The sequence below is a fragment of the Malaclemys terrapin genome, chromosome 10 (genome assembly GCF_027887155.1).
Source record: "Malaclemys terrapin pileata isolate rMalTer1 chromosome 10, rMalTer1.hap1, whole genome shotgun sequence".
Classification (NCBI taxonomy): Eukaryota; Metazoa; Chordata; order Testudines; family Emydidae; genus Malaclemys; species Malaclemys terrapin.
The window spans coordinates 15,419,031-15,445,039 of record NC_071514.1 but is presented as its reverse complement, the minus strand read 5'-3'; the positions used below and the strand labels follow the sequence as shown (position 1 = coordinate 15,445,039).

The 26,009-nt window shown below is 54.4% G+C and overlaps 1 protein-coding gene across 2 annotated transcripts; it reads left to right on the top strand.

Moving 5' to 3' along the window:
• Positions 1–2,048: 2,048 nt before the first annotated feature.
• On the top strand, positions 2,049–25,965 carry RHCG (Rh family C glycoprotein). Of its 2 annotated transcripts, none has more exons than XM_054040948.1 (11): positions 2,049–2,299; positions 12,856–13,042; positions 15,247–15,397; positions 17,139–17,286; positions 18,213–18,379; positions 19,302–19,439; positions 19,527–19,663; positions 20,294–20,418; positions 23,853–23,926; positions 24,360–24,437; positions 25,073–25,965. In XM_054040948.1, the coding sequence occupies exons 1-10, from the start codon at positions 2,113–2,115 to the stop codon at positions 24,426–24,428; spliced, it is 1,383 nt and encodes a 460-aa protein (XP_053896923.1). In that variant the 5' UTR covers positions 2,049–2,112; the 3' UTR covers positions 24,429–24,437; positions 25,073–25,965. The 2 variants fall into 2 exon arrangements, with proteins under 2 accessions (XP_053896923.1, XP_053896924.1); XM_054040949.1 differs by having other exon boundaries at positions 2,202–2,291.
• The last annotated feature ends 44 nt before the right edge of the window (positions 25,966–26,009 follow it).

The window sequence follows — 26,009 nt, the reverse complement described above, 5'->3', positions numbered from 1 at the left end:
AAAGCTCAATACAAGGTGGAACAGATTGTTTGGCATAAGTAGTTAACTCATATTTTAAGGGACCATTCAAGGTGAAGGGGCCTGTTAACAGCACTCCAATCATAAGGTGGAAAGGAAGGGGGAAGCAGCTTAGGGGTTTGTTAGTGGGTTTTAGATTGGTGTGATAAGCCTTAAATCCAGTGTCTCTATTCAGTCCATGATTTTTAGTGTCTAGCAAAGTTATGAATTTAAGGTCTCAGGCTCGTCTTTTGAAAGTGTTGTGCAGGATGAGGACTGATAGTTCAGACACAGAGTGATTGCTTTGTGAAAAGTGTTCACACACAGCTGATGTGGTGTTTTTGTCTTTTGTCATTTTCCTGTGTGAGTTCATTTGGAGCATCGTGAGCCACCAGTGAGTGAGGGTTCTCGTGGCAGGCAGGGGAATGTCTGTGGCAGACAAGTGAGGAGGCAAGCGGTGGGTGGGAGGGGTGAGAGGAGGAGAGCGGCGGGTGTGGGGGTGAGAGGAGGAATGCAGGAGGCAAGTGGCAGGGGGGTGAGGAGGCAAGCAGCAAAGCGAGTGGCAGGGGCAGGGCCTGGTGGGGGAGTAAGGAGGCAAGCGGCAAGCCAGCAGCAGGGTAAGGAGGCGGGCAGGGGTGTCTGGCTGCGAGCGGGAGAGTGAGGAGGTGAGCAGTGAGCCACCAGTGAGCGGGGATTCTCACGACAGGCAGGGGAGTGAGGAGGTGAGTGGTGGGTGGGAGACTGAGGAGGGACGCAGGAGGCAGGTGGGGGGTGAGGAGGTGAGCGGCGGGCACATGGGCAGTGGGTGGAGCCCGTCTTTGGGAAGGCTAGCCTCCTGACTCCACCCCTTCTGACCACCACCACCCCCCAGAGCAGCCAGAGTGCCAAGATCCCCTTCCCCTCCTTGCAGCTGGAGCCACAAGCCCCCCGAGTGCACGCCCCCCCCTTTGGCTGGAGGAGCCCAGGCTGGCTGAAGCCCCGAGCATCTTCCCCCCCACACACACCTGCCTGGAGGAGCCCTGAACTGGCTGAAGCCCGGCGCGTGCTCCTCGCCCACAGCCAGAGATGCTCAGGGCTGGCCAAAGCCCCGCACCCCACCACCTGCCCAGAGGAGCCCCGGGGCCAGCTGCAGCCACAGCCGTGCCTCTCCTGTTCCCAGACCCAGGACACCCAGATATGTTTTTCATTATTATTTGGACTTCTATTATGTCAAAACATTTTTAAATGTACTTCAGAATTGTTGTACATTCACTTTTACCAAAAAAAGCAAAAGAAACAATAATAAAAAAAACCAAGAACATGCGAAGCACCTTATTTGTGTTTCTAATCTGTTAGATCCAGTAAAGAATAGAGATAACTGGGCATTATTTTTATTATTGAGTCTGCAAAAAAACCCAACCCAAAACCTTACATAAATAAATTACAATGATTTGTATATATATGTGCATATTACTTTATTAATTTAGGAAAAATAGATAATTTTAGGAAAAAGTGTCAGTGCGGCTACCAGCAAGTGTCAGCGAGGCCACCAAAAAATTTGTTGTGAGAACCCCTAGCCTAGTGGTTAGAGCAGGGAGGGGTTCAGGACTCCTGGATTCTATTCCAGACTCCAGGAAGGAAGAGTGATCTAGTGGTTAGAGCAAGGGACATGAGGCTCAGGACTCCCTGGCTGTATTCCTGTGGGACAGTGCTGTCTAGTGGCTAGAGCAAGGGGGTGGAGTCAAGAGTCCTGGGTTCTGTTCCCAGCTCTGCAGCCGACTCACTGTGTGACTGTTGCCCCTTTTTGTGCCTCGGTTTCCCCATCTGTAAAGCAGGTATAAGTATAACTCTCCTAGGTGGGTTTGAGCTCCTCAGAGAGAAGGTGCTGGAGATATGCCTCCGTGCTCCCAACCCCCCTTCTTTTGGCTGGAAGCAGAGAGTTCAAATCTATTAAACTTGCCATGAACTGAAATGTGAGCCTGCCCCAAGCAGCTGTGAGGACTGACAGCTCCCAGCACCACACCCCACATCACCAGACTTCTATAAATGGACTGAGTCTCCCCAGGCACCAGGACTGGAGCTCTTGCTGTCTAGGTGCCTGGACCCCCTCCACCTGAGCAGGCGAGCTGGTCTGGGATGGTGAAGAACACATACATGCGCTGGCGGCTGCCCCTCGTCTGCCTCCTCTGGGAGGTCGCTATGATCGTCCTCTTTGGGGTCTTTGTGCGCTTTGACTCCGAAGCCGATGCGCACTGGAAGGAGGAGCAGCGCCAGAAGAATCTCACCAGTGACATAGAGAACGATTTCTACTTCAGGTATCCATGTGAGTACGGCTGGCAAGCACCAGCCTCTGCACTGGTAAATGCCACACCCCGCACAGGCTAGCCAGGAGGGAGGCGAATGAGACCGATGTCACTGAAGTTCTGGGGCTCGTGAAAGTCCAAGACAAACAGCCCCAGGATTGTGAAGGCAGGTGCTGCGGTAACTTCCCCCAGCAGCTCTGCTCATGCACCTCCATCCCAGCCTGCAGTACCCCTGGCTATTGCAGCTCTGAGTCCCCCCGCACTGCCCCTGCCCCCCCAGTTCTGCCCAATCTTGCTCCACATCTCCCTGTTCTATCCCAGTATTAGGCTCCTCAGCAAAGCCCTCCCAGAGCACCTCAGTCCTGAACTGCAGCTCCCCCTCACCCCATCCCAGTCCTGTGCTGCTCACCCAGCTCTGCCAGTGTACCTCAGTCCTGACCTGCAGCTCCCCCCCCATCCCAGTCCTGTGCTGCTCACCCAGCTCTGCCAGTGCACCTCAGTCCTGACCTGCACCTCCTCCCCCACCCCAGTCCTACCTCCTTCCTCCAGCTGTGCAGATGCACTCCATCCCTCACCAGCAGCAAACACCGAACCTCTTGTGGGGAGAGACTCTCAGACTGGCTGGTTTAGGGATTTAGATATATGCCTGCTAGAGCGCAAGTAGGACTGAGCTCATTTCACAGTCACATGAATCTGCATTACCTGCAACCACGGGGGCGGAGGGGAGCAACTGCAGGGCTAAAGGAATGTGGGAATGTTTTATGTACTGCTGGGATCCTTGAGCCGAAGCCTAGGCCCCCCCGCTTAGCAGGCTGTAGGACATCAGAAGAGCTCTCTGCTTGTCCAGTGAAATACACTAAGGCAGGGGTCTTAAACTCAATTTACCTTAGGTCAGTGCCAGTCCTCAAATCCTTCCAGCGGGCCAACAATGTCACTCATGCTGCCCAGAACCTGCCCCCCCAAAACTCTGCCCCCCACCTGCCTAAGGCTCTGGGAAGGAGCTTGGGTGGGGGAGGAGGTCTGGGGTAAGGGATTGGGGTGCAGGCTCTGGGAGGGAGTTTGGGTGCAGAAGGGGCAAGAGGTTGGGCTCTGGGAGGGAGTTTGGGTGGGGGAGGGGGCCTGGGGGTGCAGGCTCTGGGAGGGAGTTCGGGGGTTGGGGGGTACGGGGAGGGAGTGCAGGCTGTGGGAGGGAGTTTGGGGGTGTGGGGGGAGGGGTGGAGGCTCTGGGAGGCAGTTTGGGGGTGGGAGAGGGTGGGGATCTTACCTGGGCTCCATTGGCCACAGGAGTGCTCGGGGCGGGGGCAGCGAACGGAGGCACAGCCCTGCCCCTGGGCCTCAGGGAAGGGCCGGCAGACACGGGGAGTACGCAGGCAGACACCACTCAGCTCTGCTGTGCTGCGGGGGTGGGGGAGCGCCTGGGGGCGGCAGGTGGGGCCAAGGGAGAGACCCGGCCCCAAAACTGCTGGAGCCCTGCGGGGCACAGTGGGGAGGCCCGCGGGCCGCGAGTTTGAGACTCCTGCACTAAGGAGAAGAGGAGTAAACTGTGTATGAGTCCATAGCAGTTGGGATGTGGTATGTGGGAAGCAGGGTTAATATTCTGTAGCCTGTCCCTGCTGGGTTCCAGCTCTGTGAGGACGCATGTAGGCAGAGATGCACATACTCAGAGGTGTCTGCATTCACCTTCTGTTCTACGTATATAGTTTCAGACGTGCCTGGAGATCCTTTGGGAGGAAAGGTGCTGGTGGCTGTTACCTGGCCAAGCAGCACAGGTGCTTGTGGCGTCCCCCCTCCCCCCAGCACATCCAGGCCAGGACAGCGCACATGGCTGCCCGTCAGTCCTTGCTTCATACAATCCTGCCACCAGATTGAAAGGATGGCTGGGGTGATTCCCTGCCTCTGGTGAGTCACCCCTTCTGACCTCAGCCCCATCGTTCCTGCCAGAGAGGACTTATCGCATCTTCCTAAGGGGCAGCGCTTTTGCCCAGAAACTGGTCTGGTTACATCAAAGGTGTGTGGCCTCCCACAAACTCTTCAGGCCCTATGACTGGAGCACTTTGCCATGCCAGTGCCATGTTCCCTATGCTCTGCAGGACCAGGGGATAAACATTCCTCCATCCCGCAGGCTTCTGTGTGCTGCCACCTCCCATGGGCTGTGCTGGAGAAAGCATTTCTGCTCATATTGAGGAACAAATCCCTCGATTCTCCAGCCCTTTCCTCAACCCAGGACATGACCCTGCCCCATGGAGCTGAGTGGGGATGGGTGTGGCAGCACCTCACTGATCAGCAGGCCAGACCCTAGAGCAGGCCTGCACAACTCATAAAGTGGCAAGGGCCATATTACTCCAAAGAAAACAGCTGAGGGCTGAAACCCCCCAAGTGCCGCCAACCCCCCCCAGCGCCACCCAGCCCCCCAAAACACATCCCCCCCAGCGCCACCCGCCCGCCCCACTGAAACAACCCCCCCAGCGCTACCTGCCCTGCGGAAACAAACCCTCCTTCCCCAGCGCCGCCCCACCGAAACAGCAGTATTGAACCTCAGTAATTTGTTATAGCAGGCCCTTAAAGTAGTATAATTAAGGTAAAAGAAAAATGTCTTTTTGCTAGAAGTAGAATAAGATCTTCCCCCCACTTTGTAATCAATTGCCCTGTTGAATGAATGAGGTGTGAATGAGGAAGGCGTGGAAGGCAGGCACCTCCAGACAGCTGCAACCCTTGGAGCAGGCAGGGCTGGCTCTAGGATTTTTGCCGCCCCAAGCAAAAAAAAATGTTGGCCGCCCCCCCTTTTTTTCGTGCCCCTCTGCCCCCAGCCCCGCCGCAACTCCACCCCTTCCAAACCCCTTCCCCAAATCCCCAACCCCGCCTCCTCCCCCGGTGTGCTGCATTTCCCCCCCCCCATTGCTTCCTGCAGGCCCCCCGCGAACTCCCGCCCTAGCTCACCTCTGCTCTGCCTGCTCCCCCAGGCGTGCCGCCACTCCGCTTCTCCCCCTTCCCTCTCAGGCGAGGGAGGGCGAGGAAGCGGAGCAGCAGCGCGTTCAGGGGAGCAGGCGGAGCAGAGGTGATCTAGGGTGGCAGGGTGCAAGAAGTAACGGGGGGTAGAGGATCCGCTCCCCACTCCAGCTCACCTCTGCTCCACCACCGCCGCCTCCCCCTCCCCCGAGCGCCTGCCGCTCGACTTCTCCTCCCTTCCAGCCTTGCTGCGTGAAATTGCGGTTGCGCGCGCGGCAAGCCTGGGAGGGAGGGGGGAGAAGCGGAGCGGCAGCGCATTCAGGGGAGCAGGTGGAGCGGAGGTGAGCTAGGGTGGGGTTGCACAGGAAGTAACGGGGGGGTAGAGGAACCACTCCCCACTCCAGCTCACCTCTGCCACCTCCCCTGAGCACTCCACTGCTAGGCTTCTCCTCCCTCCCAGCCTTGCTGCGCGAAACAGCGGTTTCATGCGCAGCAAGCCTGGGAGGGAGCGGGGAGAAGCGGAGCAGGCGGAGCGGAGGCGAGGTGGGTTGGCAAATTGGGGCGGCGGGGGCACTTTGTCCCCACGCCCCGGAGTCGGGGCCTATGATGGCCGGCACCAGAATGCCGCCTCTAGAAATGTGCCGCCCCAAGCACCTGCTTGTTTTGCTGGTGCCTGGAGCCGGACCTGGGAGAGGGGATGGGAGCCAGACCAGATCAGTAGAACAGGTCAGCCACCGATTCGCCGTTCGCCTCCTCAGGCTCGCCGGCTCACCTGCCCCCCCCCCCCGCCACTCCCCGCCCGCTCGCCTCCTCAGCCCCCCATCCCCCTCGGCTCGCCTACTTACCCCCTGCCACTGCCTGCCCACTCATCTCCTCAGCCCCCCCCACCTCCCCAGCTCGCCTACTCACTCCCCCCACTGCCTGACCGCTCACCTACTCAGCCCCGCTCCCTCACCCGCCGCTTGCCTACTCACCCCCTCCCTCCCGCGGGCCACACAGTGAGCCCACCTACTCAACCCCCGCGGGCTGCACAGTGAACCCTGCCTCCATTTTCCTCTAGCTGTCACTGCCCTCTAGCTGCCCTGAGATTCCCCTCTCCCAGGAGCAGCCCCTGCCCTTGTCACTTGTGGTGGAGGAGGGAAGGCTGTTTTCCCTGGAGTTCAGTGCTGTGGAAAGTTGACTCAAGGCAGAGGCTAGCATTCTGGGCAAGCAGTAGCAAAAAACACCTTTGCTGCTCCAAGCTCACTGGGCTGGGTAGAATGAGGAAGTGCTGTGCCACCCAGAATAAGTAAACAGGTGCTAAATGAAGGGCTCTGATGTCCTTAATGCTGGCTGCTTTGCCCTGGATTCAGCTGAGGACTGAGGCACACATTTTTGGGAGATGACTGACGGGGGCCCCAATAATGACTCATGGGTGTAACAGAGAAGTTTGATCTGCCTCCGGTATCTTCGTGGCATTCCCTTCCCTTGCATCAGGGCCCTTCCCAGTCGCTCAGGGCTGGCAGAGACATCTGAGGAGCTCGGGTCTTTGCCTTAACACCCTTGCTTCACTTTGCTAAACCAGGAGCTAACAGTGAGAGTGGGCCAGTCCCACCAGCTCCCAGACAGCTCGGCGTGCTCCGAAGCACCAGCGCTCTGCTCTCTGACAAAGCCTCGCTCCCGCTAATTAAACTGCTGCAGCCTAGCATATGCTGCAACAATGTATCCTCTTTTACAGCTAGCGAATAGGAACTAGCTCCATTTCCCTCATGCACACCTAGGTTGGGACTCCTTAGCCCCTTACTAGCCGGTTTAAAATACGCAGTGGTAGCACCGAGGTGCAGGGTGAGGGTGGGTGGGAGGCTGACCAGCTATGGGGGGTGGAAAGCCAGAGAGTGAGGCAGGCAGCAGAGAGGGTGGCAGGAGCTTATGGGGATGGAAGTCGGAGCCAACACAGGGAGGATTTAAAACATTGTGTGTGTAAAATGGCCAGATGATGGGTGCTGTGTGCACAGCACCTCACGGCTTGGAGGAGACGCCCTGGCACTTGCAGCAGGGGGCTGTCAGCTGGGATGGACACAGCTGCATTAGGACTGCAATGGAAAAGGTGCAGCGTAGGCAGGTGGCAAGGTCTTCCCTGGTCAAGGAGCGTTCATTAGTGTCACGTTCACATCCAGCCCCGAGAGCTATGGGCAAACTCTCAGCTGACACACCAGCACCAGGTGAGGGCTCTTCCGCTGGTAGAGCCGAGACCGTTCCTCTGCGTGTCCCCTAAGGAACCCCAGTACCTCAGGGCGTGTGTGAGGTGGTTCCTGGTGCAAATGATCTCTGTGGAAACCTTTGAGCAGATTCAGGCGTTGGTATTATTTTGAACTCCTGTGGGGGGTGGACATGGCAATACAAGCGGTGTCATAGGGGGCCCCTTTTCCTTAGATGGGAGCGTTTCAATTGCTCTGGGTTTAGCTGGCATCAGAAGATTAGTGGGGGCGGGTGAGATGCCCCCTCTCCCCAGCAATAGGTAACCAAAGCCAGTTTCCTGTGCTGTCCCACCTGAGTATAGCACTGGGAGCAGGGCCAAGTGCCACCAGCCAGCACTGCTTCTGCGGGCAGCACTCCCAGGAGTGGGACACTCAGTTCTTTCAGAGATAGGGGGAGGGACTGTGCCCCTGAACACAGTGTGACAGACACCAGCCTTTGGATCACTTGAGGAGGAGAGAGCATGCACCTCCCATAGGCAAGGCAGCTGGGGGATGAGCCATTTCTCTGGAACAAACCAGCTGTGGTGTATAGTGGGGGAAGGGACAGAGGCAGGTATGTGGAGGGTGAACTGGGTGCATGAGGACAGGGGGCAGCAGCAGCATCTGCAACCAGAAAAAACCGACTCCACCAAGCTCTGTTGACAGGAAATTCCACCTGAGAGGACACGGTAGGGGAGTACAATACAGGGCCAGGACTGTTTGACATAAGATCAGGGAGACATGAAAGGCAAATGAAAATTACTTTGGTGTTTGAGCAAGTCACAGGGGAGAGGGCAAGATCAGCCAAGGCCTTCAGGCATACTGCCTGGGCAACTCGGGTATTTCAGTGAGACAAAAGGACCCCTTGGTGGGAGTGTGTCATAATATGTGGGCACCTAGATGCTGCGAGGGTCCCTGCATTGCACATGCTGACCACTTGGAACTATGAAGTGACAGTTGCTTTAGGAGTCAAATCTGCATTCTCTAAAATTCCAGCCCCACCACTTGGACTAACAGAGCGTGTCTGTTGGCTGTAGGGGACCTATGCCACATGGCGCTGTTCTGATTCTGTCCAGGAGATGGCAGTAGTACACACCCCCTTCCTTGCAATATTGTCATTACAGCTGCAGTAAATGTGACAAACTGCAGCTGACCTTGAGGATTTCAGATACAAATCCCTCAAAGAGGCTTGCAGGTCCCAACCCAAGGAAGCATCTCAGGCTGGCAGCTTCCTCATTAGGTCAAGTCCTTATCATCACCAAGCGCATGCAAGATTTGTGTTAAGTTTATGAGGGCCACCGACACAAGGCCCAGGGAGACGGGAGCAGACATGCCACACCGAGCTGGGAGGCGTGCAGGTGTCTGCCAGGGAGGGAGTGACGACCAGGCTGAAACGCCAAACGCGTTTTGTCTTGTTTAATAGACTGGATGTGCCCTGAAGGCCAAAGGCTAGGCCACTGATTAACCCCTTCTAGGTTCATCTTGTCCAAAGCTAGGGCAAATGGGACACAAAATACCTGCCATTCTCAGATGGGGAGGTCTAGCTTCCTAGGGAAACTCTCCTGGATTGCGGATCCCATTCTGGTGTCTGAGTCCTCCCTGGCTCACTTCCCTGTGCACTCGGGCCATTGTCTCATGTCCCCACAGGGATCACTCAGCTGGCTAACCCCTTTACGACTGGCCTGAGCCCCGGTGCAAGCCATCCGGCTGGAGTCACCGGTGGCAGCTCAGAAGAGTCTGCCCAGATGGGAGATTGTTTCCAAGGATGAATGAGGGACTGAGCTATGGATCTGTTTAGAACAGTGGTTCTCAACCAGGGGTCCGAGGTCCCCTGGGGGACTGCGAGCAGGGCCAGCATTAGACTCACTGGAGCCCAGGGTAGAAAGCTGAAGCCCTGCCACATGGGGTTGAAGCCTGGGCCCTGAGCCCTGCCACCCGAGGCTGAAGCCGAAGCCTGAGCAATGTAGCTTTGCAAGGGTTCCTGTGGCATGAGGCCCCAGGCAATTGCCCTGGTTGCTACCCACTAATGCTGGCCCTGGCTCTTTATATGCAAAAACCCCATTATTGTGACACAGTTGGGCTGTGGAGTTTTTATAGCATGTTGGGAGGGCCGCAGAAAGAAAAGGGTTGAGAACCCCTGGTTTAGAACATTTCCATTACAAATACAGTGTGTTCTAGTTAAAACAAAGGAGGCTAGAAACGAGAGACCAGCCCAGTTGCCTCTAAGGATTATGTCTTTCAGAAAAGGATTTACTTATGAAAATCATGTGACCAGTGTTAGTCCAAGGTTGACCATATTTACGCTACAAGTCATGCACACTAACTCTCATGGTGCTAGTTCAAATATATGCACCTGAGCTGGGAATGACACCCCAGCTCATTGTGTAGGGGTAGCCACTGTGTCTACACTGAGCTATTTGTTAAAATCTCCCATGGTGGCATTAGCCCCAGTGTGGCTCTGTGGGTAGTGGCAATGAGGGTCACACTAGTGTAGATAGGGCACTGGCATTTTTTCTGTGTCACCTCTGCTTAGAGCAAGTCTAGGTGGTTGAAAGCCTGAGGGATGGTTTTCATTAGAGTTTCCATCCTTGGTACCACAGTGGAACAGTGCAGTGGTAGAAGGTGCTCACAAAATAGCAGCAGATAAAGAGTGAACAGGCCTGGGAAACTCTCTCTTCTGGCCCTAGACATGGTTCCTCCTGGGTATGGTTGAAAAATGTGGGCAGGGAAGAAGGGGTGTATAACTGTTTTGGGGTGCCCATTTCCAGGGCTGTCAATTCAACCACGTTCAGCAGCAGCACTAAAATTCACTTGAATTTAAAATCAGCTGGTGAAATTCCCTGGAGGATGAATCATCTGTTCTGAGTGTGCGGGAGAAGGGCTGAAAGATTCTTCAGTGTAGACAGTATTCCAGGGGCCATACTCTTCCTGTCAGTAAACCGTGAAGGTTACTAAATGACAACAAGCTAAAACCCAAGTTATGTAATAAAAACTTAAGGGCATCGTGACATCTACTCTGCCCATGTGAGACGCAGACACATTACTCTTCTCAAGGGCAAACAAAGTACGAAGTTCTTAGATTGTAAACTCTTTGGGATGGGGATGGTCTTTTTGTTCTGAGATTGTACAGCTCCTAGCACGATAGGGTCCTGGCCTATGAGTAGGGCTCCTTCGTGCTACCACAATACAGATAAATAATAATAAAATAATATAATTAACATCTCAACACCTGAACTATGACTTTTGGGCCTTATTTTTGTGTTATTTCTCATAATCTTGATTTTTGCCTAAATATTTTCGTTAAAGTGAGAAATGTCAGTTAATATTATTTAATTGGCAATAGACGTATTTATTGCTTCCTTTTTTTTTGAGAATGGTGTTGGATAGGTAGTTTAATAGGGGAGAGTGCAAAAAGAACAGGAGTACTTGTGGCACCTTAGAGACTAACAAATTTATTAGAGCATAATCTTTCGTGGACTACAGCCCACTTCTTCGGATGCAGATTGGCATTTGAGACCTATATGGGCTGGATCCTTGGCTGGGATCAATCAGCACGGCTGCATTAGAGTGAGTGGAACTATGCTGACTTACACCAGCTGCGGATCTGGCCCTGTAGCTCGTCTGTATGGATTTTCCTAGGTTTTGTCGAAAGAACAAATAAAAGCCAGAGTCTGGCACAGTGTGACTGGATCCCATCCACATGTGCTTCCCCCCACACCTTGGGAGAGCTTGTAAAGTGCACAGTAACTGAAACCAGGACTCCTGCAGAGCCATGCTTCATTCAAGGCCTGATCCGACTCCCACTGAAGTCAATGGAAAGAATCCCATTGGCCTCAGTGGGAGCTGGATCAGACTCTCGTCGCACACCTCTCAAGACGTGCGCTTTCACTAGATGGCAAACTAGCCTCAAAAACGCAGCCAGCCTTCCCTCTGAACGCTGGGAAAAGGGCTGGAAAATCCATTGTAAGTGTCAGAGCCTAGACCGGACTCCACATGATTTAGCTGTACGGTGTTTTCCTTTCTCTGAGCTAGCCATTCTCTAAGCCAAGCTGACAGTGCCCAAGCACTTAAACAACAAATATGCTGTGCTGTTGTGCAATATTCTGCACACTGTGTAGTACAGACATTGACGTACCTAAGCAATATGGCATGTTTACCCATTCCATTCCACAGTGGCAGAGTGCAGCGTATGCTGGTTTGCTTGTGGGATCCCCCTGGGAACTGGCGGAGGGAACCGGCCCTCGTCGTCCTCCGCTTACTCCGGGGCTCAGGAGGCTTTTGCACACATGGTTTTTATAGTTTAATTTATAACTGTGCCAAGTTTCACTTTACATTGTTGGGGCTGATCGTTATCGGAAAGAAACCAGCAGCGCTGACATCCACTCCAGGTTTATCACATCAAGAATTCCTCTCTAGAGGCTCATCAGTGCCAGATCATATGGAGCGGTGTCTGAGCTGCCATGCCCTGAGTGCCAGGCTTACTTAGTACACGTGTCCAGTAAAGCGGCTGTGCACCTCCAGTCAGACCAAGGTTCACTTTAGATTAAGAAAACAATGAAACAAAGAATGAAAGTCTCTGGGTGAAATCCTGACTCCGCTGAAGTAAATGGGAGTTTTGCTATTGACTTCATTGGGATCGGATTTCACCCTCCATTGAAGTGAGCAGAGTGTGTGCCTCTGTCCATCTGTTCTCTCTTGTCCTGTACTTAGATTGTAAGCCCCTGGGGGCAGGGACTGTCTTTTTGTTCTGGGTTTGTACAGCGCCTAGCACAATGGGGACCTGGGTCCATGACTGGGGCTCATTTGTATGTGCTCTGATAATACAAATAATGGCTGCTAATAATAATAGTTCCCAGAGCAGGAAGGCAGAGAGCAGTCAGTGACACTGAGTTCTGACCCAGCATAGACAGGTTGTTGGGTAAAAAATTATCAAAACTTATGTTTTTTTAAATGAAAAAGGGTTTGTTAGTAAAGCAAAAGTGTGCACGGAAAATGTTAATTCTGATTCAAAGTCTCTTTTTTTGGTTAAAAAAATGGAGATTGAAAAGAAAAAAATGTGTTGGTAGATGTCTGTGCTTTACAGCTTAGGTTATTTTGATAAGTGTTTTGTTTTCAAAACTGAATATTTTTAGTGAAATGAAAACCAACGATGTTTACTGAAAGGGCTTTCCAAAGACTGATGGTTTTCCCTCAAAGCCAAAATATTTTACCAAAAAGCATTTCCAAAAACTGAAGTTTTTTCATTTTTCAGTTTGTTTTTAAAATGTTTGTGCAAAATTTAAAATGAATTTTTTTTTCAACATTTCTCCTGAAAAATCATTGGTATTTCTGAACTAGAGCTAGTGCCGAGTTCCTAGGCTGGAGGAGTCCCCCCCACCCCCAACGCTAATGGTGAATTCTCCTCCCCGACACAGCTTTCCAGGATGTCCATGTGATGATCTTCGTGGGTTTTGGCTTCCTGATGACATTCCTCCAGCGCTATGGCTTTGGAGCTGTTGGCTTCAACTTCCTCCTTGCCGCCTTCGGGATCCAGTGGGCTCTCCTGATGCAGGGCTGGTTCCATTCTTTCGAGAATGGAAAGATACTCATTGGAGTGGAAAAGTAAGAGGGTTTTGGGCTGATGGAAGCCATCTCCTGCTGGACAGTGGAGATGCAGGGAGGGGACCAAGCAGCCTGGAGCTTCTGCCCCTGCTCTATGTGGAGAAAGGGCGCTCCAGATCATATTACATCTTCTGCCCTGCCTGCTGTTAAAGACCCCATGGAGCCTGTTTCATAAGAAAAGGTCTTTGGTCTCAATTCCCCCTCCCCTCCTCAGCTGCGCAAGGTGCTGTGTACTTCTGGCTGGGTTCCACCCTCCACTCCAGGGATGGCTGGCTCTGGTGGATGGTGAGGAAGGAGCCAGGTGAAACCAGCCACATGAGACCAATTCTCACAGACCCCAGGCCAAGCTCCAAGTGTCGGGTCCATTGTTTGCCCTCAGTCTTGGGACTTTCATTGCTCAGGTCCTTTTGGACAAACAGCCTCATATCTGATGAAACTTTATTATGCCATTCTCTACATGCTGAGGGCTAGGGTGTTACCCGCCAAAATTCTCTGTTACACACACTCTAGGACACCCACCTTTACCCTTCTATGGGCTCAAGGTGTAACCCTCTTAACTTAGGCACCTCCACCCTTTCCCAGTTCTTAGGGCTCCGGATATAAGGCACCCAACTTTACCCTAAATTTGTTGCCTGCACATTCTAGGACATCCCACCTCTACCTAGTTCCTAGGGCTCAAGACATAACCCGGTTGATTTAGGCACCCCCACCCTTTCCCAGTTCCTAGGCCTCCAGGCGAAAGGCACCTAACTTTACCCCTCCATGGGCTCCAGGCTCTACTCCTTCGTGGGCTTTGGGTAAACACCCATTCCCTGTGGACTGAGAGCAAACACCCATTCCCTGTGGACTCAGGGCTTAATCTTTTGCGGGTTTACGGGGTCTTCCACCAGGGAAAGAGCCTTACACAGTAATATCCTACTTAACCTCTATTTATTAACAATCACCAAAACAGAATGCACACGCTAGGCATACAGTGTTCACCACTCCCAATAAGACAGACTAACTTTTCCAGCTGGCCAGTCAGGATCAGGTTATCTAGGGGACTCCAGTTTCTGCACGGTGTAATTGGCAGGGTGTTTTGGTCTGGCAGCTCTGATCTTGGGGCTGTGTCCTGGAGTTGATTCCCAAGAACTTCCTTTTGGATCCAGTTTAAATAGTGAAACTTGAGTCCTGCTTAGCTGTACCTTAACCAATCATTTAACTAAAATGTTACGAAACAATTTTCTAGCCAATCCTAACATATTGTAAAACAATCCTTTAACCAATCGTACCCCACCACCTTAATTGATTTACACCTAGTAAAATTTGTTATGCAACAGACAAACCATCCAAGAACCGGACAGAGATCATACAGATAAACAATAGAGAAGCGGGGACCATAAAGACAAAACAATAAAGAAGTAGAGATTTCACAACCACAACTTGTTGATACGTTGCCAGACAGAATGCTACCAAACAAAGTTTTCTTTAACCATCTTAAGATCTGGTTCTTTATCTGGTGATGATGGTTACTATTAGGACAGGAGCGCCTTCTTAACAGCCCGATATTACATTCTTTTAATGTAATTTAGATAGAATGTGAAGATGTGACTTTCTGCTGCTTAGATTCTGGCTGCTTTCCTAATATGGCTGCAGACAAAGGCCTCAGACCTTACAATATGGCTACAGAAAAAAGGCTTTATCCTTACAAAGGGGCTCCTAACTTCCCACTGGGAGCTCCTCTGGGGAGCCCAGTGAAGAGAGACCCATAACTCATCTCACCCTTAGCCATGCATATACCGAGTACAATGATGGCAATTAACCAGAGGTACAGTTTACCCAGGGTTGTGGGGGATTCTCCATCACTGGCCATTTTTAAATCAAGACTGGATGTTTTCCTAACAGATCTGCTCTAGGAGTTATTGTGGGGAAGTTCTGTGGCCTGTGTTAGACAGAAGATCAGACCAGATGATCACAATGGTCGCTTCTGGCCTTCCATCTATGAATCTAGCCCACCAGGAGGGGGATGCAAAAGTGGTACTGTCTCTTAAAGGGACAGTATTCTAGTCACAGCCAGCACACCACAGTGGGGTGCTGGTGAGGAAGCCAGGATGAGGTTCGTGTCCCGGGCAAGGGTGAGGCTCTCTAGATTTGGGAGTGGTGGAGAGGGAGAATCTCCATTACTAACTTGCAGGTTGTTTTCTCTCCCATCCCCCGCTCCCCAGCCTGATCAATGCAGATTTCTGCGTGGGTTCTGTCTGCATCGCCTTTGGGGCCATCCTGGGCAAAACCAGCCCCGTGCAGCTGCTCATCCTGACGTTGTTTCAAGTCACGCTCTTTGCTGTGAATGAGTACATCCTCATCAGCCTGCTCCACGTAAGGCTCCCCTTGAGTCAGCAAAATCGGCAGCCTCCTGCCCTTCCTCTCTGGCAGTGCAAACGGGGTGTCACTGCCGGGTGGGGGGGGGATTCAGGTCAGGAGTGAGGTGCAGCAGCAGAGCTGTCTGTAGGCTATCGTACAGTGCCTGGCTCCAGTCAGGTCCATCAGCTCCTTGTTTGAGTAAACACACGGGGTTAATTCCAGCCACAACAATGTAAGCAGAAATGTAAAAAGATTCCAAACGCATCAGTGAGCAAACAGCCGGGGCTACTTCCCCCGCCCTTTGGCTTCTCTCCTACCTTAGTCTGGGAACGGGAAATCTCCCCGGGTTCCGCAAGCAGCGGCAGTGACTTGAGAGCACTAAGACTAAGACAGCCAGGGCATCTCCACACAAAGGGCCTGACGCTCTCTTTGGGTATGTCTACACCACAGAAAACCCCAGCGGCAGCAAGACTCGGAGCCTGGGCCAACTGACTAAAAGTAACAGTGTAGACATTCCCATTCAGGCTGGAGCCTGGGCTCCGAAACCCAGCAAAGCTGGGAGCGTCTCAGAGCCCGGGCTCCTGCCACATCGGGAACATCTACATTGTTATTTTGAGCCCTGTAGTGCAAGCCCGGGTCCGTTGACCTGGACTCTGAGACTCGCTGCCGCGGGGTAGCCAGACCCTTTACGGCTGCACAGTATTTCCCTCTTGGCTCCTTCCCCTGCTGTAATATTCCTTTGGTTGAAGAAAATCAGAGCACGCCATAAAGTGAAGAGCTGTCTGGTAAAGGAGCACAGGGCCTCTGACAGCATACGAGAGATTTTTTGCTCTGGTGGAGGAAAAGAGCTTTGTTCTGAAAGGGGAACCCATTCACCTCGATCCTAAGTGCAGGTGGGGTCAGACTGGAGCTTGGGCGTGGAGATGAATGTTCAATCCTTTTCATTTTGGGGAACTGCCCATTATTTCCATCGGCATAGTCATTCCTCCTGACACCAATGCTCTAGGTGAACTTAGCTCAGGAGAATGCCTTTGGAAAGCTCCCTTCCAGGAGAGTTCATCTCAGCAGCTGTGTGTTTGTGTTGAGGCCAAAGAAGAGGAGGGAAAACAACAAGCACAAGGCTGGGAGGCAGCAGCAGTGAAGGGAAGAGGGGAGGAAAGGAGGAAAGCCCAAGTAAGAGCTAAGGACAGAGATGACTGGGCTTCATTGTTCACGGTGGCCAGATCCTCATTACTCCCTTCCCCCGAAGTTCTGGGGTGTTTACACCTGGAGTTCTGAGTCAGCCCCTTAGAGAGATAAGGGCCAGCTGGGAAGTTTGGATCCAGATCTGAGCATTGCCAATGGGTCTGTTGTTCTGGAACTGCTGATCTCTGCTCATGGCCTTTACTGGGAGTTTTGTGGCTTGTTCTAAAAGCCCCAGGTTTCAAGGGGCAATAAACTCTATTTAAAAGCCCTGTTCTTTGTCTGCCATTTACCTGCCACCTCAGGGTAGTTCTACTCTGGGGATGCTGTTGGAACCCATGCGCCATGAAGTCACATGATGGAGGGGCCAGAAATGCCCTTTTGCCATGATGCCTTCCACAGAGGAGGCTAATTGGAAGGATGTGGCTGAGATGTTCTGCCTGCCAGTTGGAGGGACCAGGAGCATTTCTGTTCCCCTCCTGTAGTGACCCAACCTAGGCTGGACAGATAGATGGTTAGTTGATTGGCCAGAATACTCCCAACATGTGAATTTTCCTCTGCTCTGTGTCCACAGGTTAAAGATGCTGGTGGGTCCATGACCATTCATACCTTTGGAGCCTATTTTGGCCTGACAGTGACCAGAATTCTGTACCGGCCCAACCTGGAACAGAGTAAAGACAAGCAAGGCTCTGTGTACCACTCCGACCTCTTTGCTATGATCGGTGAGTTAACTGCGGACTTGGAGACTTCATGAAAGCTGCATCCCACAGACTGTGTGAAACCCGACTGGAGCCAGTGCCCAGGGCCGGCTCCAGGCACCAGCCCACCAAGCTTGTGCTTGGGGCGGCACCTGGACTTGGGTGGCGCGGCGCTCCGGCCGCCGGGGAGAGCGGAGCCACAGTGGGCTCGCCACCCTCCCCCGGCGCTCTGGCCGCCGGGGAGAGCGGAGCCCCAGCCGGGCTCTACGGACAGGCTCTCTGCCCTCCTCCCGGCGCTCTGGCTGCCAGGGAGAGCGGCCCACGGCCGGGCTCGGTGCCATCCCCTGCAGCGCTGGGGGGTGGGGTGGGAGGGGGCAGCGGGAGGCTTTTTTGCCGCGCAAGGCAAAAAAGCCAGAGCCGGCCCTGCCAGTGCCCTAGTGGTGAAAAACTGTGTATCCCATTTCCCAATCCTGACACCCCAGAGCTGGCCAGTTCCCCCCACCCCTCAAAGGCCGGATAAGATTAAAACTAGTGCTCTAGAATTGTAAAGCTCCATGTGCCATTCCCAGACACCCCAGAGCCCCGTACTCCCAGCCTGGGGTCCAACTGGAAGTGCTGCTGTGAGGTGAGAGGTTCCATGTGCCATTCCCAGACACCCCAGAGCCCGCCACTCCCCCCAGCCTGGGGTCCGATTGGAATTGGTGCCCTAGAAATGAAAGGCTCCACGTGCTACTGCAGCTTTGAGTTCCTGGTTAGAGTGTTTCGGGAAGAGTTGGCAGTGGAGGCGGAGCTGGGAGTTTGGGGCACAGCCGGCTTTAGCCTCCTCTCCATAGAACTATTATCTCTTGTGGTTTCTTTTTAACCCCCCTTCCCCTTGCTGCTCCCTGTTTTCCTTCCCCTCCCTCCTACTCCTCCCCCACACTGTCCCACTCCTGCCCCTCCTCTCCCAGGTACCCTGTACCTGTGGATGTACTGGCCCAGTTTTAACTCAGCTGTTTCAAACCACGGGGATGCGCAGCACCGAGCCGCCATTAACACCTACTGCTCCCTGGCCTCCTGTGTCCTCACCACTGTGGCCTTCTCCAGCCTGCTGCAGAAGAAAGGCAAGCTTGACATGGTAAGCACGGGCTGGAGACGCCTGCTGCGCCCTCTCCTGGCTCATGGACGACTGAAGGGCCAGGCAGTCTGATTGGGGGCTGCTTCCTTTGCTGGGTGTGCACTGGATTTCCTGGGGTGCGGAAGAGGCAAAGCCTCTGAGGGTAGGAGCTCTGGATGCAACAGCAGCTTGAGCCATGTTAGTGGGATGAATCTTTTGCAAAGATGTGCGGTACGGTATGTGCATCAGCAGGTGTGTGGGCATGCTTGGGCAAATGGAGGAGCGGATATGTGTGATCATCTGTGTGCTGGTGGACCCATAGGACAGCAGAGCCATGCAGATACCTGTGGCTGCAGAGCCGGTGGGAATGGTCCCATGGTGGTGGGCATGTTCCAGGGTTGAACTGTACGGTGTCATGCAAGCATATGGTGTTAGATGTGTGTGTTTGTGAGGGAGAGGGGCCCACACCGTGACGTGTGTGTCAGAGCAGGGCCCATACGGTGTTTTCTGGGCGCTACAGGCGTGTGTATGTGAGAGACAGCAGGCCCCATACAGTGCTGTGCTTGTGCCAGCACCAAACTTTGGGCATATCTGTGCAGCAATGTGCATGTGTGGATGCAGTTTTTTGTTTCCACTACATGAAAATGATACCCCAGCCCATCAGCTGTTGATATTTCGTCTTCAATCTCCTTCCATTCATGTAACTTTTGGTGGTTAAAAATCTCTGGCTTCGGGCAAATCCAGTCATTGGGAATTTGTGATGGGCAGGGAGCCAATCCCAGTGCAAATGAAAATGGGCCCAGATCTTCATTTTTTCTTGGAACATTTTCTCAGCCAGTTCCCCTGCTTTTCTCCTTGCTTGGCTTGAAATGTTGCCACTAATGGGTTTAAAACTCTCTTGTCCCAAAGACGAAGTGGTAAGACGTGAGCGTTATTTGCGCAGGTTCATATCCAGAATGCAACGCTGGCCGGTGGCGTGGCTGTGGGGACCGGCGCGGAGATGATGCTGACTCCATACGGATCCCTCATCGTTGGATTCCTCTGTGGCATTGTGTCCACCGTTGGGTTTGTCTACCTCATGGTAAGCGCTGCTCAGAGGAATTCCAGTCTCTTGCCTCTTAGGGAGAGGAAATAATCTCTCTCTCCCTCCCTCCTCCATTCCCTCCAGCCATTCCTGGAGTCCAAGCTGCACATCCAGGACACCTGCGGCATCCACAACCTACATGCCATGCCGGGGCTTATTGGAGGCATTGTGGGCGCTGTCACCGCAGCTGCAGCCACTGAAGAGGTGTATGGAAAGGAAGGGTAAGATTGCTTACATCTCTCCCGTGGCAGTGGGGTGGGTTATGGGCCAGCGTGTGTGTTGGGCGGGAGGGAGATGAGAGATGAGTCAGTGGCAGCAGCTGAGTGCCCCCTTACAGATATGCATCCTGAGTGGTGCTGGGCCTGTAAGGCTGAGTCAGGCTTGGAGGATTGCAGCCTCTTCCAGCTGCCCCCTGTTGGGAGCCCCTATAACTCCAAGGCCCACCTTCATTCTGGGTCTTGGAGGACTCTGAGTAGGGGCAGTTGGGTTCATGAAGGGGCATCTCTTTATCCCTGTTGCTTCCTTTTCTGGGTCAGACTCCAGGATAAACCGTGAAGGTCTGGAAGCCACCCCGGGTCTCATTGTTTTTGGACCCCCCTAGTTTGCAGCCTGTTGGTCCAGGCTGAGGCCTCTGGGGGAGGGGGACGGCTGGAAAAGAAGGAATAAAAGCAAAGAGGCTGGGCTATGTTGCTACAATCTCCCCACTCCTCGATGGGAACGTGAGCTCTCAGTGCCAGGGAGATGGTTTGAAGGGGCTGTGAATGCAGCTCCCCCGTCCTCCACAGCACAGACTCCCCGGCTCAGAGGAGTGTCTCTCTGACAGCTGGTCTCATCATTTCCCTTCCTCGCAGGCTCATCAGTGCCTTTGACTTCACGGGTGACTACAAGGATCGGACGCCCAGTGTCCAAGGGGGGTTCCAGGCAGCTGGCATTTTCGTGTCCCTGGCCATGGCCTTGGCTGGGGGGGCCATTGTGGGTGAGTGAGTGGGGTGCAGGGAAGGAGGAGAAGGCCCAGGTCCAGGCTGTGGTTGTAGAGTGGCCGGCTCAGCCATTCGAATTGCTCACACCCTGGCTTACAGGAAGGGTCCATCTCCTGAGCTAGAAGAACCCTTCTGCTCCCACATGCAGCCCCTGAAATTGAGACGAGCCCTAAGGCTTGCAAACATGTGGCATACCAAGACTATTTGGTTCCCCACTGGCCCTATCACAACAGCCCCTTAATACCTCTCCCACCCCAGCACTGCAGGAAGTCCGACCTCCACATGTGGCACTTCCAGATGTAATGATGTCATGTGGAAAGTATTGATTGGTTTAGGGTTACCATATTTCAACAAGCAAAAAAGAGGACGGGAGGAGCCCCGCCCTAGCCCCGCCCCTGCCCCTCCCACTTCCCGCCCCCCCAGAACCCCCAACCCTCCCCCCGTTCCTTGTCCCCTGACTGCCCCCTCCTGGGACCCCTGCCCCTAACTGCCCCCCGGGACTCCACTCCCTATCTAAGCCTCCTTGCCTCTTGTCCCCTGACTGCCCCAACCCTTATCCATACCCCCACCCCCAGACAGACCCCTGGGACTCCCACGCCCCATCCAACCACTCCCCACCCCCTGACAGCCCCCCCCAGAACTCCCAACCCATCTAAACCCCTCTGCTCCCTGTCCCCTGACTGCTCCGATCCCTCTCCACACTCCTGCCCCCTGACAGCCCCCCCAGAACTCCCAACCCATCTAAACCCCTCTGCTCCCTGTCCCCTGACTGCTCCGATCCCTCTCCCCACTCCTGCCCCCTGACAGCTCCCCCCCAGAACTCCCAGCCCCCTACCCCCCGCTCCTTGTCCCCTGACTGCCCCCTCCTGGGACCCCTGCTCCTAACTGCCCTCCAGAACCCCACCCCCTACCTAAGACTCCCTGTTCCTTGTCCCCTAACTGCCCCCTCCTAAGACCCCCCCCAACTGCCCCCCAGGACCCTACCCCCTACCTGTACCCTGACTGCCCAAAACTTTCTCCACTCCCCTCCAAAAGCCCCCACCCGTTTCTTGACTGCCCCATCCAGAACCTCCCTGTCCCTTCTCCTGCCCCCCCTTACCCTGCTGCTCAGAACAGGGTGTTGGGCTCTGTGCCAGCCGGACACATGGCTGAGCTCCCCAGCACAACACAAAACCCGGTCCCTGGCCCTGCACAGGGCTGCCGGAGCGGGCTGCAGGAGGAGGAGCTGCCGGCCGGCTCAGAATGCAGGGAGGGGGGGGTGGGAGGAGGAAGCTGCTCCGGAGTCCAGCCCGGGACTTTCCTGCAGCCCTCCCAGCCGCTCGCTCTGCTCTGCCAGGGGAGGGGGAAATCCCGGACATTGTGAGTGCTTTACAAATTCCCCCGGACGCTATTTTTAGCACACAAAAGGAGGACATGTCCGGGTAAATCCGGACGAATGGTAACCCTAGATTGGTTGAAACTATGATGTCATTTCCAAAAGTACTGCCCTCTGGAGGTGGGCCTTCCTCGTGCGGCAGCGCTGCTCTGTGCCCTGCAGGTCCCCAGCAGAATGGGCAGATCCTGGCTCTTGCATATAGTCCACCACGAGACACACTGGAATAAGGCACAGCTTTGACAGCCTGGGGCAGGGAATTGCCCAGATGTTCTGCAGCCCCATCTGCCACTCCATCCCCTTTTAACAGGCAGGCCTGGCAGGATGAGACTTTGGGGCATGTTATGAACCAAAAGGGGGGCTGGAAAATAGCATCAAGAACCAAGAAGGCTGCAATGAATGGGGAACATAACAATTTTAGGGAATCAGTTCTGTATCCCAAACAGGGCTGAGCATTTCCAGGGAAAACAGGCCCAGGCTTGTGAGGTCCCCAAAGCTTCTGCTTCCAGCTGAACCCCACAAGCACAGAAGGGGGAGAGGAAATAGACCAGCAATTGTAGAACCCTGAATCTCAGCAGGTTCAGCCTGAGCCCTTGGGCTGGTTTGGAGGTGGCTGTGGATTCATTTGAGGTTGTCTCTGAGTGGGGTTGGGTCCAACTTAGAGGTTCATTTGGGGTTGTCTCTGACTGGGTCTGGTTCAGTTTGTGGTTGGTTGGGTTAGTTATGAGTCTGGTTTGATTCAGTGCTGAGCTAGGGGTGAGCTCTAGTTCTAATTTTTTCTGCCTCTGATTGGCTGTTACACTTGCGGTCAGATGCTCTGCATGTCCCCATTTGACGTTTTGCTGCTACCATCCTGTGGGCGGTTGGGGTACGGCAGAATTCTAGCCCAAGCCTCTCCCACTGCCTCCCAGGGATCTCGGCTTCTTTCAGAGCAGTTCGCTCACAAGCAGGTCTCCATTCTAGGAAGCGCTTTTCTGCTTTCAGCATCTAACACAGGGGTGGGCAAACATTTTGGCCTGAGGGCCACATCGGGGTTCCAAAACTGTATGGAGGGCCTGGTAGAGAAGGCTGTGCCTCCCCAAACCCTAACCCTATCTGCCCCGTACCACTTCCCGCCCCCTGACTGCCCCCCTCAGAACCTCCGACCCATCCAACCCCCCCTACTCCTTGTCCCCTGACCACCCCCTCCTGGGACCCCCTGCCCCTAACCGCCCCCTTGGGACTCCACCCCCTATCCAACCCCCCCAGCTCCCTGACTGCCCCAACCCCTATCCACACCCCTACCCCCTGACAGCCCCCTGGAACCCCACCCTCTATCCAACCCTCGCTCTAAAGCCCCTTTCAGGATGCGGCCCTGCGAACATGGGTGGAGGACTCAGGAGGAGCAGGGGCAGCCATGCAGCCGGAGAGAAGCGGCGGTTTCACCTTCAAAGCGCCACCTCTCTCCGGCCGGCTGCGCGGCTGCCCCGTGCGCCTCCTGAGTCCTCCGCCCGCGTTCGCCGTGCTCCCGCCACCCGCACCGTCCGCCTGCTCCCCTGAGGCTGCAGGTGAGCCTCCCTTCCTGCTCTCCCCTGCCCCCGCAGTGCAGCCCCCTCCCGCGCTGGCTGCACATCGCACTGAGGCTGCGGGGGAAGGGAGAGGGGCTAGCCTCCCCGGCCGGGAGCTCAAGGGCTCGCAGGATGTGGCCTGCGGGCTGTAGTTTGCCCTCCTCTGGTCTAACAGATAGTAGGAGAGGAGATGGCCCCTTCCCCAGCTGTTTCCTATAGGGTTGCCCACATTGCTATAATGCACCACATGATTCACCCTTTAAAATTACCCCCAGCCTGTGAACTCCACTGAATAACATTGAAGTTCCCCGAAACAATATGCTCACAACTGACCCAACCTCACTTCACCTACAACACTGGGAGGGAATAGTTTCCCTGACCCGTCCCTGCCCCAACTGCTCACCCCAGCGGAACTCATCCCTGGCCCTGGCCGCTTGCCCCTGGCCCTGGCCCACTTGTTTCTCACTGATTGAGGCATTTCCCATCTCACTCTCTGTTTTGTGGCTTGAAGGTGCTATTTTGAAAATGCCCTTCTTGGGGGACCCTGCAGATGAGAACTGCTTTGAGGATGATGTCTACTGGGAGGTGAGCTATGGGGGCTGGTCCTTGTCACTGTGGCCAGGGCAGAGGGGCTTTGGGGCCTCGTGGCCTGTTTGCTGAAAGTGGGGGGGAGGGTGTCGCAGTCAGGTGCCCTTCGGCTGACGGGGATTTGGGACTCGGTGTCCAGCACTCGGCTGGGGGAATGGGGTTTGGTGACGGGGGGAGGGGGGGGACGGTGAGTGGCAGGGGGAGGTGTTGGGATCATGTTTGTGGCTTTGGACCTGAGCTATGTGGACTGTTTGGGAGTTGTGGTGTGTCACAAGATGGCGCTATTGTCCATGACATCGCCGCATCATTGTTTATAGTTTTCCTCCCCATCTGTGTGGCTATGGCACCCCCCACTGGCAGGAAAGCAGGTTCTGTCGATACCTTCATGACAGAGCATCGGGGCCTGATGGAAGTTTCGTTGTCTTTGCAGGTGCCTGAGGATGAGGAGAGCGGCCTGTACCACATGCATGACCCCACCCTCAAACCTGTGACTTCCTAACCCACCTGGGTAGGCAGGGCTGAGACGCATGGGGAGGGCAGGCCTTGGAGAGCCCAAGAGCTGGGCGGGCAGAGGGTGCCCCTAGAGCACTAGCACCCAGCACCTGGAAGCACTGCATGGACAGGGACTAGTGGATTCTAGTTGCCCTCGTGGCAACACACAAGCACAGGGCACTGGCCAGTGCCATGCACACATGGGCTCATCCATCAGGGATCCACGGCAGCATGTTTGCCTCGTGGCAGAAATGCTGGGCACCGAGACCTCTTTGGTGTGGGAATGGCAGGAAGGGGGTTGGGGAGTGGGTGTATATGGGTGTGCGGTGTGACTGTACTAACTTCCTGTTGTTGGTATCACAGTAAAGGGCAGGATTTCACCAGGAGAAGGGTAAGGAGAGGTGCTAAGCGGCACAGCTCCTGTGTCTCAGGCCGTGCCCAGCGTGGTGAAACCTTACCCCAAAGGCGGCTGCTCAGTCACTAGCTCAGTTGCGGGGAGGAGGCAGATGGCGGGGAGGGGGGTGGGTGCCGGGCAACTGCCAGGGGAATGTGCCAGGTGGCCGGTGAGAGGGAGGGATACTCTCCATCATCCTGCTGTTAAGAGGTCACAAACAGACCCCTGACCTGCCTCTCCCTCTGCATTTCCTTTAGGTGGCATTCGGACTCCTCCTCAGTCTCGCTCTCCAGAGACGCCATTGGTGTATTTCTAGAAAAGGAGGTGCCCTGCGCCAATCCCCATCTGGACACAGACTCTTTGAGAGCTTCCAAAAGCCCCATTTCCTTTCCCACATTCCCCTCCGTGGTGGGATAGCCTGGAAGAGTCCCTGTTTACACTAAGCAACACACTGGAGAACAGCCAGTGAAGCCATACGTCTGTGCACAGGGCCAGAGGTTTGAAACGGACACTGGGGCATCTCCCTTAGCACTGCCCGGGGCAGCAGCAGTGGGAGAGGGCTTAGCACCTCTGGGGAGTTCTTTTACTAGGAGCTTGTTGGGTGGGATCTCTCAGGTTTCAAGTTCCCAGATTTTACACTGGAACAATTCAGCTGGCGCCGTGCCTGGGCCCAGAGTTAACTGGGCCCCACGACACCTTGGATGCTGGGGATTGTGGAGGGTGAAGGGACAATAATAATGGATCCAGTTTGGGGGTAAGAGAAGCCTGTCCTTGCAGCTGGGGGGCGCTGTTACACTTAGAGGAGATAAGCATACTTGGCACATATCCAGTGCTTTGCAATCATTAATAATTAACCCTCCCAACACCCCTGTGAGGTGGGTAAGCATCATTACCCCCATTTGGCAGATGGGGAACAAGGGGCACAAGGAAAGAAAATGACTTGCTCCAGGGATTAGAACCAAGGAGTCTGGGTGCCTACCCCCTTTCTCAGTTCCTTTGCGACGCTGACTCAAAACAAGTGTTTGCTTTCTTGGCCTGACCACCAGGTCCCTGACACCTGGAATTCGGCTGCCCTTCTCTCTCCCGCCTCTTTGTCATTAGCTCTTGCTCCTTGGATGTGTGAATAAAAAGTTCCGTGTTATTCTTTCCAGCGCTGTGCACCGTTGGGTAATGAGCAGTGAGAGTCAGGTGGGA